This window comes from Molothrus ater, chromosome 7 (genome assembly GCF_012460135.2).
Source record: "Molothrus ater isolate BHLD 08-10-18 breed brown headed cowbird chromosome 7, BPBGC_Mater_1.1, whole genome shotgun sequence".
Classification (NCBI taxonomy): Eukaryota; Metazoa; Chordata; class Aves; order Passeriformes; family Icteridae; genus Molothrus; species Molothrus ater.
In genome coordinates, this window is record NC_050484.2 from 14,495,760 (window position 1) to 14,508,154 (window position 12,395).

At 36.3% G+C, this 12,395-nt stretch overlaps 1 protein-coding gene across 2 annotated transcripts in view; it reads left to right on the forward strand.

Annotated features, from left to right (window-relative positions):
* Positions 1-12,395, forward strand: part of CERKL (ceramide kinase like) — a 52,412-nt gene that overhangs the window by 24,615 nt on the left and 15,402 nt on the right. For both annotated transcript variants that reach the window (XM_036386928.1, XM_054515455.1), the window contains exons 3-4: positions 4,672-4,803; positions 9,749-9,812. In XM_036386928.1, the coding sequence (XP_036242821.1) occupies positions 4,672-4,803; positions 9,749-9,812 (196 nt within the window). The remainder of the gene's footprint in view (positions 1-4,671; positions 4,804-9,748; positions 9,813-12,395) is intronic.

A 12,395-nucleotide genomic window follows, 5' to 3' on the forward strand; every position in this document is an offset into this window, starting at 1 on the left:
CTAACAGCTGATTTGAAAAAGCTTTACTTAAAAACTCTGTAAACTAACAAGACAGTAAATGTGGTTAAGAATAAATGATAAAGTAGCAAAAAAAGCACAAAGTGCATTTTATTTTTATCTGCTGTTCTGTAGTATCTATCACACGGGGATTTGATATGAAAGCCTGAAACTTCATGCATGAAGTTTTAATTAAACCATTAATGTTAAACATTAACTTAGCTTAGTTAATATTAACAGTGGTGTCTCCATAGTTACATCAATGACTCTGTCTCATATTGTTAGTTTTTCTCATGTATAATATTCCTAATGTTGTATAAAGTATTTATAAATGTAGGTGGTAATGACATGATTCCAGGCTCTTAACTTTTGTAACATAAACCCATTTTGCTGAGGCTGGGGCCTGAAAGCAGCACAGATGTATGTCTGAGCACAGCGTCTCTGCTGCCCCAGGAGCCTTTGTTTTCAGAACACCCTGATTGACCCACCACCCTTCATGGTTCACTGATTCACTTGATAGATCAAGTTTAAACTAGTGCATATTAGCACATTTGTTAGTACTAGGGGAACAGTTGGCCTTCCTGCTTTAGGCTGCTGGCTCGTTTCAAATGGAGCAGCCAGGGAAAACAATAACAGAATACCAGTTAGGGGAGCCCCAAAAGGCTGGCAGACTGGGATCAGTTGCACACAGTAGTCAATGACATTGATTCATTCATATAGATGTTGTTTAAAGACAATTAAAAGATTATTATTCAAAAACACTTTAGAGAAGCTTCACAATTATATTGTGTGAAAGTTTAATCTTTGGCTGTTACAGGATATGCTTTCATTAAACTCAGTTGTTTGGTGCGTTCTAACGTGTCCAGTGCACACCAGGAATAATAAAGTAATAAATTTTGTCATGATCATCCTTTCATGTCAGTTGGCAATTATTTGGCACAAATAAAATCACTTCAGTAGGGCACCATCTCTGCTCAAATGTTTGTGAAAAATATTTCTGTCAATGAAATATTTTATCTCTCTAAAAAAGTAAATTGATATTCAAATAGTCATAAAGAGAGTATATTAATACTTTGATCCTGTGAATTGAAAGTCTTGCTGGGATTTATGTATTAACTCTGATATGCTTTGCAGCAATAGCCCAATATACATAATCATAAATAAAGTTTCTAGTTTAGAATGGTTTAATGACTTAATGTTTCTTAAAAAATTAAATTCAACCATTTCCTCAAAAATCTAGGATTTTTTTCTCCAACAGAAAAGTCTATTTTCTTTTGCCTCCATAGGATTTCTTTTGAAACTTTATATTGCCACCTAGGGTTAAATTTTTACATCTCACATGCAAAAACATTGAAGTGAGATAGTGGTATTTGCTTTTCTCCCTTCAGTTTTCTCCTGATGTCTGTTTTGCAGAACTGTAACTCGCACTGTCTGGGTAACAGAAGTTTTGACACTTCATCTGCTTTCTCTACTTTTACAAACTGTATTTTTCTATTCTTTCCCTCTGCTTTGTCCATTGTACTCTTATATTTGTATGTTTGGGGTGTAGTTTTGGTTTGTTTTTTGTAACTTTAAAGGTATACTCAGATATCCATGGCTGAAGTCAGTTTTTACAGTTTTTAGCTCTGGGTGTTATGGGGGGGTTGAGTGTTAGGAGGACCAGGTGATCACATTTTCTTGTAAATAAGGTAAGAAACATGACAGCACATTTATGAATTTGGTTAAATCTTTCCTCTTTTGAAGCAGGAGTCCTTATTCTTAGAAGTTTTTCATTTAATTTTTAATTGGAAAACTTATAATTTGCCTGATGCTTTAGGCAAATGATAAAGTCACAGAAATTATTTTTTTTGGTCTTAATATTTTTATAACTTCTACAGGACTGCAACAATACCAGTTACTAGATTTCAATTAAGACATAATGTCTTTATGATAATTATTTATATGTATTAATAGTCTTTGGGAGCTTTTGTTTAGACTTCCTTGTTTGTGTTGTAATTCCTGTAAAAAGACATTCCACTGCAGTACATACCTGCAGTGCTTCTTTCTGTTTCCAGAGAATCAACATGATTTTAGGTTGGAATGAACCTCTGGAGATGATCTCTTCTGGCTTCCTGCTCAGGACAGGTGAACTTCTAATAAAGATCAGGTTGCTAAGAGCCATGTCCAGGGCGGTTTTGAAAATCGCTAAGGATGGACAGTGTCATCCATGGCTAACTGCCCTCATTGTGAAGGGTGTTTTTCTTTATTTCACACCGGAATATTCCTTGTGCCACTTGTGTCTGTGGCCTCTTTGTCCCTGCACCTGCCGGAAGCCTGGCTTGGAGGCCTGTGGCTCGCACAGGAGATGCTCAAGGAAAGATTTTGGTAGATTTTGTCCTTGGGGCTGGCCAGGCCGGCTGCCGCTGCCTCCTGCCCGCGGCCTGCTCCAGCCCCTTGCTGTAGGGGCAGCTCCATGTCGGACCTGCTGCCTTCATCTCCCTTGTGCTGGGAGCCTGCAAATGGGGGCAGCTCTTCAGCTTCAGGCTCAGGACGTGCTGAGAACAAGGCTGTAGTGACATCCTTTGGACTGCTGGCTGTCCTCTTGTTCCTGCAGCCCAGCGAGCCCTGCCCTTCCTGGCTGCCCTGGCACCGTTCCCTCACGTCGGCCCCGGTCCCTCGGGAGCTGCCAGTGCTCTCTGAGGTGCTGGAGCTGCCCGTGCTCTCTGAGGTGCTCCCTCCTGGAGCTGCCCGTGCTCTCTGAGGTGCTCCCTCCTGGAGCTGCCCGTGCTCTCTGAGGTGCTGGAGCTGCCCGTGCTCTCTGAGGTGCTCCCTGCTGGAGCTGCCCGTGCTCTCTGAGGTGCTCCCTGCTGGAGCTGCCCGTGCTCTCTGAGGTGCTGGAGCTGCCCGTGCTCTCTGAGGTGCTGGAGCTGCCCGTGCTCTCTGAGGTGCTGGAGCTGCCCGTGCTCTCTGAGGTGCTGGAGCTGCCCGTGCTCTCTGAGGTGCTCCCTGCTGGAGCTGCCCGTGCTCTCTGAGGTGCTCCCTGCTGGTCCCGGCCCCATCCCACGCTCGGAGGGTTTGGCTGGCTCAGGTGCTGGGCTTGGGCTTTGGCTTTGTCTTATTGAACATCGTCAGGCTTTTCTCAGACCTTTCTTGTAGCTGATCAGGGTCCTCATGAACAGCAACCCTTCCCTACTACACAGCTGCAGTCCTCACCAAGTTGCCTATTTTCTTTTTCCTCCTTTTTTGAAAGAGATGCTTTTGAACACAAGTTCTTGTTACTGCAGGCATTCAGGATTCTCCAGGATTAATTTGCTGTGCAAGGTCTTGGCACTCTGTAAAACATTTTCACATAAACATGGTTATACATTTTTTTGTGTATGATTTTGAGGTTATAGCAGCAAACTGATACAGTAATTTCCTTCAGTATATGTAAGAGCTCTTCTAAATTTTCTGATGCAAACTGGATAAACAGCTAGTTTTCCTTTCAAGATTTTTTGATGTGTTTAAATAAATGAAAAAATTATCTCTATGACGTCTATAATTATGTTTTGATCTTAAGGAATACTTTCCTCTTTAATGTTTAAATAGTGTTTAGCTATAATTTCTTTAATAACTGTTTCTGTTCAATTGTTGAGGTAGAGTAAGTGGGACGAGCTGCAGGAAGTCCCTGCTGACACTCTGAAGGTACACGAGGCTGCAGAAATTGAAGGAATATTCTTCATGGGGCAGGAAAATGTGCTTTCATTCTTGGCTCCCTATGTAGCTCCTTTGGCTAGTACTAATTTTGTTCTTGAATGTTGAAAGCAGTACACTTGCCAAATATTCCAGCTTTTGGCTAAGAAAGTGATAGTCTACCCTGATACCAAAACCAAGTTCAGAATTGTTCAAATCAAGTCTTTTAAATAAACACCAAAAGAAGAGCAGTATTGCACACTGCTGCTTGCTTCTTGTAGCAAAGCAGCCTCACTGAACCATGGCAATTGTAGGAATTCTAGAATAGGGAATTTAAAACGGAATATTATTGGTTTAGTCTGAGTTATTTACTCTTCAACAAAATGCCATGTTTCAAATAATAAAATTACTTCATGTGATCAGTGTGCAAGACAAGGTTCAGCTTTGCATAACAGCATTTCCTTGGAGTTTGTTACTCCAAAGGCCTAAATGAGCAATAATTCTCAGATTTTCAAATGATACTGCCAATTTTCTATTTCTTTATATTTTTGGACCTCCTTTACAATGAAGAAATTTCCTTTGGACTGTTTGGTTTGCACTGTCAGAAAAGTGTTGGATTGTTGTGTAAGTTTTGTTGGGTGTTGCTTTCGTAAACCTGCTGGGAGTGAGTCATTAAATTCCAACAAGGATGCATTTTTATGTTTGGGCTTCTTTTCTTTTTTGGTGCCCAAACTTCACACTCACCCTGCTCCTGAACCAGGGTTTAACTAGGCTGTGACATATGCACTTTTTTCTGGTTCCTACAGCTGTTTATTAGCTGTACACACAAAATTAATGAATACTGTAATTTAAAGATAAGTAGTGCACATGCAAGATAAAATTTTGGCTTTTTTTAGAGACTTTTTTAGACTGTAATTTACTTTTCCTGTCAAAATATTGTAATGGTTCTGATTTTAAAATCCCATTTAAGCTGTAAAAATAGTTGGGTTGTGTGTAATCTTGAATGTTTTGTTTTCTTTTTAGGTTTTCAAAATAGACCAAAATCCTTGAAAGTGTTTGTTAATCCAAGCAGCCACAAAAGAGAAGCCACTAACATTTATTATGAAAAAGTTGCACCTCTTTTTAAACTTGCTGACATAAAAACTGATGTCACAGGTAAGTTGCTACAGAAGTATAACTTAATCCTTTGTAAAACTAATAGTTAAGCATGTGAGACAATTTGAATTTACTGCTTATCCTTATTGCCTTTGACTGCAAGTACTGCATTTGGAGCTCTAGTTAATACAACACCATATATTTTTATTTTGTCCAAAAGTGCTTTAGTAATTCTCTTATTGATTCAGTACTTTTCATCTATAGCAATCAATACTAGTAATCTAGTCTTTTTTTCCTGTGTCTGTTCTAACTGACTTGAAAAATTATAGGAGATCTCATCTTGCAGTTGTTCCTTAAATTTATTATGAAATGATGATTAGTTCAGGTTACAGGCCAAAAGTTATTTTGATAAAATCTCACTTAGCCATGAGAATATACTAGTGCAATAATGGTAGATGAAAATGATCATGCTAATTTTATTCCCTGTATCCATGTATTTTTTAAATACTTAGCCCACAATTTAAAATAAAAGCAATTGAAGATTAAAGACACATTAGAAGAAATGTGGAAAAGATGGTCTGTATTAGAATTCTGTAGCAATAATTTCTTAACTATCCTGAACTGAGAAGGAATGCCAGCAGCTTTATATAAATTTTAATTTTCACAGACATATTTATCTACCTGGAAGGCATGGATCATAGTGTGAACAGACTAATAATGCTGTCGTATTAGAAATTGACTTAGCCTTGTTTGGTCACAATTTTAGAAAAATGTTTTAATACAAGTTGTGAATATTATTTGTGGAGGTTTCAAAAAAATTTTTTCTAGTGGAATAAAAACAGTTTTAACTCTATTTTTTATATATTTGTCTTTGAATTTTTAATAGAAAGCTTCTGAGTCAAGCCAAAAAAATGTTTAGTAGCCTGTCCTTCAATTGAGGTTATTTTGGCAATGCTGAAATACTCCTGTGCTTATTAGCTGCCTAACACTCCTCCTACAGGCAAAATGAGAGAACTACATTGCAGTTTTCAATGCTGGTAGAGAACTAAATAATTAAGAATTATGCTTTTTTTTAAAAAAAAGAGGGTGGTGGTGGGTGCTGAGTAAAAGTCCTGTCCACTGGTACCCTATTCTAATAAACACAAACACTTTGTTTCAAGTAAATTGAACTGGGTTTTTTCCTCCCATAATTGTTTTGGATTTTGTGAGGTTGGAGTGTGCCTCTTGCTGTTCCTGCTGTTTTGGAGCACGGCCAATATTTACATAACTGGTGGTGTACAAAGGTGTATTAGGCACTGAAATTGCGAAGGCTTTTGTACAATTTTTGCACTGAAGACAGTTTACATTGAGACTTTTCCAGATACACATATTTAAAATTCATTGAATGAGAAGTTAAAATTTGTTGAGCGCTAAAAATTTATAGCAAATTTGAACCTCTGAAGTGGCTTCTAGTGCATAAAAAATAAAAAATTTTCAGGTTACTAAAACCACTTCAGAACATCAAAGATTGACAGTGGAGTGCTGAAAGACAGAGCTCTCCTCAGCCAGTCTTGTACATTGGTAGCTATTGCTTTCTCTCTGATCAGGCTTTCCAGATCTTATTCTTCATTATAGCTTCTCTTGGAATAAACTTCTTATATGTTTAGAAGTTTAGAATGGAAATATTTTCTCCTACCCAAGGACATATGGCAATCTAAAGACATGTATGTAAATAAGTGAGTGCTGAAGTAACATACTTTTTCTAATTATTTTAAAATTTTGTAGAGTTTACTTTTTTTTCCCCCCAGATGGCTTTGTGTGTAACAATTAAATAATTTCATTAAAAATAACCAAAGGTATTCTGGAGAGGATTGTGTTTTTCTGAGTTTTTGGGGTTTTTTTGTCACATGCAGTAAGCAAATCTCTGAAGTGCTTAGAGCTCTAGAACGTGTGAATTAGCATATTTAAACTGAAGCAATACTTTGAATTGTGGCTAAGGTGAAACAATGGTTAAAATCTGGCCTCTTTTAAGAATTGGGCAATTTTTTTGTGCTGCAGCTGGGATGTGGCTGCTAGGATAAGAACAGTGACTCTTCCAAAAATTGAGTTCTACAAAAGCTCACTCCACTGTTGAGATACCTGCAAGTATTGGCAAACTGTGATAATTGGAACTATTATTTTAGAAATACATTAGTGTCTTGCAAAATCTTACACATAGTAAAGAAAAATAAATAAAAGAAACCCTGACAGAATCCTAGCTTGTCTCACTTCTCTTCCTAGTTTTGACTCTTGCTTCCATCTGTGCACTCTTACAACCTGGACCTTTCAGCAAAAATAACAGCCTTCCCTAACTCCTATTTTTAGGGCAGAACCACAAAAGAAAGGAATGTTTGAGAATTGGACAAAGAGCACTGGTTTATGGTAAATAGCATTGGCATATGGTAAATACCAACAGATAACTGGTGTTGGTGCTGGATGAGAAAAAGCTGTTATCAGTAACAGTTAATCCCATTGATTTTAGACTGTGGCAGGAGTGCCAGTATGTTTAGGTGCCATGTGAAAGCATCCCCTGTTTTGAAGTGTTGAACTAATTTTATATTGCTTTTTCTGTGTGTAGTGGCCAAGCCCTTGGTTCTTGTTTGCCATGTAAAGAGGGTGTTAAAGTGTTTTTGGAGTATGTGTGACTCTGTTCAAATGAGGTGCACCTTTGGTGTCCTTTCTTCAGAATGCCATTATCCAACACTTAAGGACAAAAGAAAGAGAAAATCTTTTGAGATTATGCATTAGAAATGGTAAAAAAAATTAAATAATATTTTTGTGATAATGATTTTGACAAATATGAGATTTGGATCCTTCTCAAACAATGAAAGAAGCTTTCTTCCTATTACCAAAATACATTGAGTAGGTTTTTTTGTTTGTTTGTTTTCCTCCTGAATTGGAACAGTGCCAAATATTCAAACACTTAGCTTTTTTTCCAGCTATCAGAATGATTTATACATGCCCTTCTGGAGGTTGTCAAGCCTGCAGAAAACTTTCTAGACATGGTCTTTTTATGTCTGTGTTGGATTTTTCTAGGTTTTTTTTCTACTTGAATTATTCTCTATATATGTATATATGTTCTCACAAAGTTTTTCCTGAAAACCTCATTTTTTCACTGCCTTTTTGTCATGATATGTCAAAATAGATCCTCTGTCATTCTCTCATGAAATTTTAAATTTCTTGTAATTCCCCAATCTTAAGCCTTGAGCAGTACTTCTACATAATTTCCAAACTTAAGCTACTAGATGCAAAGAGGATGGATTTGCTCTCAGTCTGGCTAACAGTAGTCATTTTTACTGCCTTTATTGACTTCTCTGTAGACATGAGCCCTCTTTAGTTTCATGTCCTTGTTCTTTGAGTGAATTAATTCTGTAACAGTAAGCCTAACTTACATTACATTATGAAAGCACTGAGCATGTTTTCTGTTACAAAATAAATCTTATTTACTGTTCCATTTTAATTAGACTGTACTCATAACTTTCTAAATGTCATCATGTTCATTTAAAAAGGCATGTAACCTGGTAACCAACTCTATTTTCATGGGAAGAGTTTCTTTCACAGCTAAGCAATGGTAAGATATTTGAACCTTTCTGCATTTTTGCATGATGCACACTTTTATTGGTCACTTTTCACACAGCCTACAGATATTGTTAAAAGCATTGCTCCCGTTGGCAATGCAAGGCTGAATATGGTAGCTTATATAATGTGCTTTTATATTCCAGAGAGGCCCTGCATGAAAGTGAATTCTGTAAATAATTCCCAAAAGTTATTATAGTGATAGCTGTTTCTGCAGCAAAATGATAAATCTCTACCTTCCATATAATCAAAACAACTCTGTTTTTTTAATTAAGAATTTTCAAAACACCAAGCATGAGAACTTTGCTGATTGGGGGATTTTGAACTTATAGGCAATATAAACAAATTTTTAGTGTGAAGTGTAAAAATTGTATCACCTTTGTATTGATTTTGTTTTCCTTCTCATTTTTGGGAGAAAAGATATATACACTCACTATGTCCACACACATACTTGTGTGTTTGTTTAAATAGGAAGAGATAGGGGTATTTTCAGTTCTTGTAAGCAGCCTTTGAATAGTCTGTAGAAATATGGTTGGAATAGGTACAGCTATGGAATGATTGTTTTAGACATCAATACTAATAATTTTAGCAGTGTTTAGGAACACTGGAGAAAAGCCTTGAACTATGTGAGCACCAGGGACAGACAAGCATGAAAGATTAATGTAATTTTGCATATAATGATGCACATTCTTACACAAAAAATCCATCTGCAAGTGTCATGTCAGTCAGCAAAAGTCTTTGATGGGTGGCTGCAGCTGGGCTGTCTCTTCTGGCAAAGCTGCCCTAGAAAATGCTAAATGTAGTTATGATGCTTCGTGCCATCTGTAGTATGCCAGTTTATCCTGTCTTCACTGGCATTTACAGTACTATATGGGGTATCAGCAAACACAGAGACATCAATGTGGAGTGACAGATTCATTTCCTCCAGAGGCTATGAACTCTGGTGTATACTTGTGCCACCTTCCTCTGTGTGTTATATGCTGTTGTCACTGGTATTTGGCTTGATTTCATACTTCTGTGTTTAACTTCTCTTATTTTTGATTTAGCAATTTGCATATCCTAACACAAAGACAATTAACTTTGATTGATCCTGAGGTAATTCTATCTTAACTGAGGATATGCTTATTTTCCTTAAGTTTACCAACTGTGTCAGTGCTAGAACTTGAATTTTGATGTGACAAACATCTTGAATTATCCAAATTTAAATGCATGAAATAGCCATGTATCTGATAGCAGCTGTAATTCAGTGTTTGGCCTTTTAGCTAGCATAATTGTAAAATATAACTTCTATACTTTTAATGTGTTAATGACTTAAAAAATAATCTGAATTGAATTACTCTGTGTTCATTATATTGGATGGACAAAATAATTTAAAATTACCTAATCTGCTGCTAATTGATGTTTTCCACAGTAACTGAATATGAAGGACATGCTCTCTCAGTACTTAAAGAATGTGAACTGCAGGCATTTGATGGGTAAGTTGGTTAGTGACTATGAAGGTTAGTAAACCTCATCATGTTGTTTTTTATTTGTATTCCAATAAAATTATGTCAGTGGGTATTTAATGAGTTACACTGTTTCTCATATATATGAAACCTAGGAAATTCAGTTCTTATTAAATACTTTGGTATTTATTAATTACTGACAATAGAAATGGATTCATAAATAATGGCAAATAAACATAAAACTCTCTGAAATATGTTCCATGTGGGTTTCAGTCTCTGTATTTGTAAGAATACAAAGATAAAGAAGAAAAAAACCTAGATTTTATTTTCCACAAATATCTTCTACACTGAGTCATTTTTGAATTGTTTCATCTTTGATCTTTGGGTAGACACTGAGAACTTCCCCTGTAAGGCTTTCTCCAGTATCCAGATCTAAGCTGGAAGAAAGGAACCCTTTTGTCATTTTTGAATTGTTTCATCTTTGATCTTTGGGTAGACACTGAGAACTTCCCCTGTAAGGCTTTCTCCAGTATCCAGATCTAAGCTGGAAGAAAGGAACCCTTTTGAAAGATCATAGGCATATGTACCTCTACCTTTTTTACTATTAATTTTTTTTTAGAGACACAAAAATGTAGAAATGACAAGACAACATGTTTTTTTAATTCACTGCAGTATGTAAACAATATAGCAATGCAGTTTCTGAGCTTGATTTTCTCACTAGGAGAGTTATGGTTCCTTCCATGTTAACAGCACATGAAGTAAACTGAAGTTTATGATTTGCAGTAGAAAACTGGCAGTTTATATCTCAGTGCTTTCTGAAAGTGACACTCCTATGTGTTAATTCTTTGTCAAAGCTGTTTGTTTGTATTTATGATTTCTCTGATTTCCCCAGTCACTATTCTATTCTTAAAGACAGATGTCTTATACACTCCACATTTTTTTTGCTATCCACTTTTTTTGGGGACACTGAAAATTGAGGCACTTCGTTAATTTGGCTTTTTACCCCTGACTTGGGGCTGAGCTTTGGTGATAAATAGAGGGACTGCATTTGTGATACTGCTGTCTCAGCTGGGTTTTCCTATCTGCACAGAGACAGAAACAGACAATGCCCATACATACATTTCTTCCCTAGGCAGGAACCTAAAGGATATTTAGAGTAGCCTGGGTTAGTCAGTCCTTAGTGAATAGTTGATTAAGAAAGTTGCATCTGATGGTTAAATAGATGCTTCTTTTTCTTAGAAAGATGTTTCTTTCTCTCTTTCTTCTTCAAGGTCTGAGTAAAATTTGTTTGCTGAAGACTTTCTACTCCTTATGCATATCAGGCTCTCACTGATTAGCATTGGAATCCCAGGTGCCTGCTGGTATCTCTATTTCCAGCCAAAAAGGCAACTCTTGATGATTAATGCTAAAAGAGTAAAAACAAAATTAGCAGCATTTTCATGTTATTCCTTGGACTCTCTCTACACAGCACTCCAAAATCAGAGGAAAAGATATCTGTTTTCAAAAGTTTTAATAGCTAGAAGACAATCCACACAAGTCCTTCTTGTATACAAGAAGGTATTCAATTTTTCAGACTTCAAAGATTAACTGGTTTTGCTATTGTGACAGAGAATTTTAAGCCTGGGAATAAACAAAAAATGAGTCAAAAGAAAGGCAAAGAATCCTGATTGCGATCAGGAAGAAAATGTGCTTCAAACTTTTATATTCTATTCTTCAAGCTATATATTGTAATTTTTTAAGTTTAATGTGGCAGTGTTTAGCTAGATAGAGGAAATGTTCCTAAAAATTAGAGATTAAAAATCACCTTGGAAATATTAATATAAACTAAAGAAAAATGTTAAAGGCGATGAGGTAATTAAATTTAAATATTTGATAACACTAATAACATAATGAGTGTTTTCTTATAAAGATCTGACCAGTTTACCTGGTTGAATGATTGGGCATAGTTTCACAACTGCATTCATACAGATATTTGAAAAGAATATAATTTAGGTGAATTGCTCCCAGAGTAACTCTGATGTTTCTGTCATAAATGCTTGGAATGTATTATTACTATTCTTATCATTAAAATATGTTTACTAACTTGGAGAATCACTGTAATATGTACTTAAATAAACAAAAACAAGGAAAAAAAAAGGTTTGCTGTAACAGAGCTTTTAGAGACAAATGCATTCCTCTCTATAGCCACAGCAGGTGGGAGTTTAATTACGTGCTCCAGAAGCAGTGATTAAGTACCTTTGTGCAAAGGATTGCTGGCACTAGGATTTTATACTTTGCTAAATCCCTCAACTGCCTGCATAGTGTAGGAAAATAGCTGTTTTCAAGTGTTTTTTTATTTTATTGCAATATTTGGTGAGTTGTTATTGTAAGGGCAATTAAAAGGCATTGGAATGTTTGTATGGGTCAGCATTGAAAGATGTAAAGAGCTTTTCCACTGAGGCACTGAAACATGTGTTTGGTTCTTCCATCTGATCAGTTTATGTGCATGATGTGTGGTAAGGTAAGAAAAACTTTGTCAGTTTTTAAGTATGTTTACTCCTACTCAGACAGAAAGCAGAAATAAGAATGCTTAAGGAGCATTCAGGTAATGATCTGACAGTGAAGCCCAAGCTT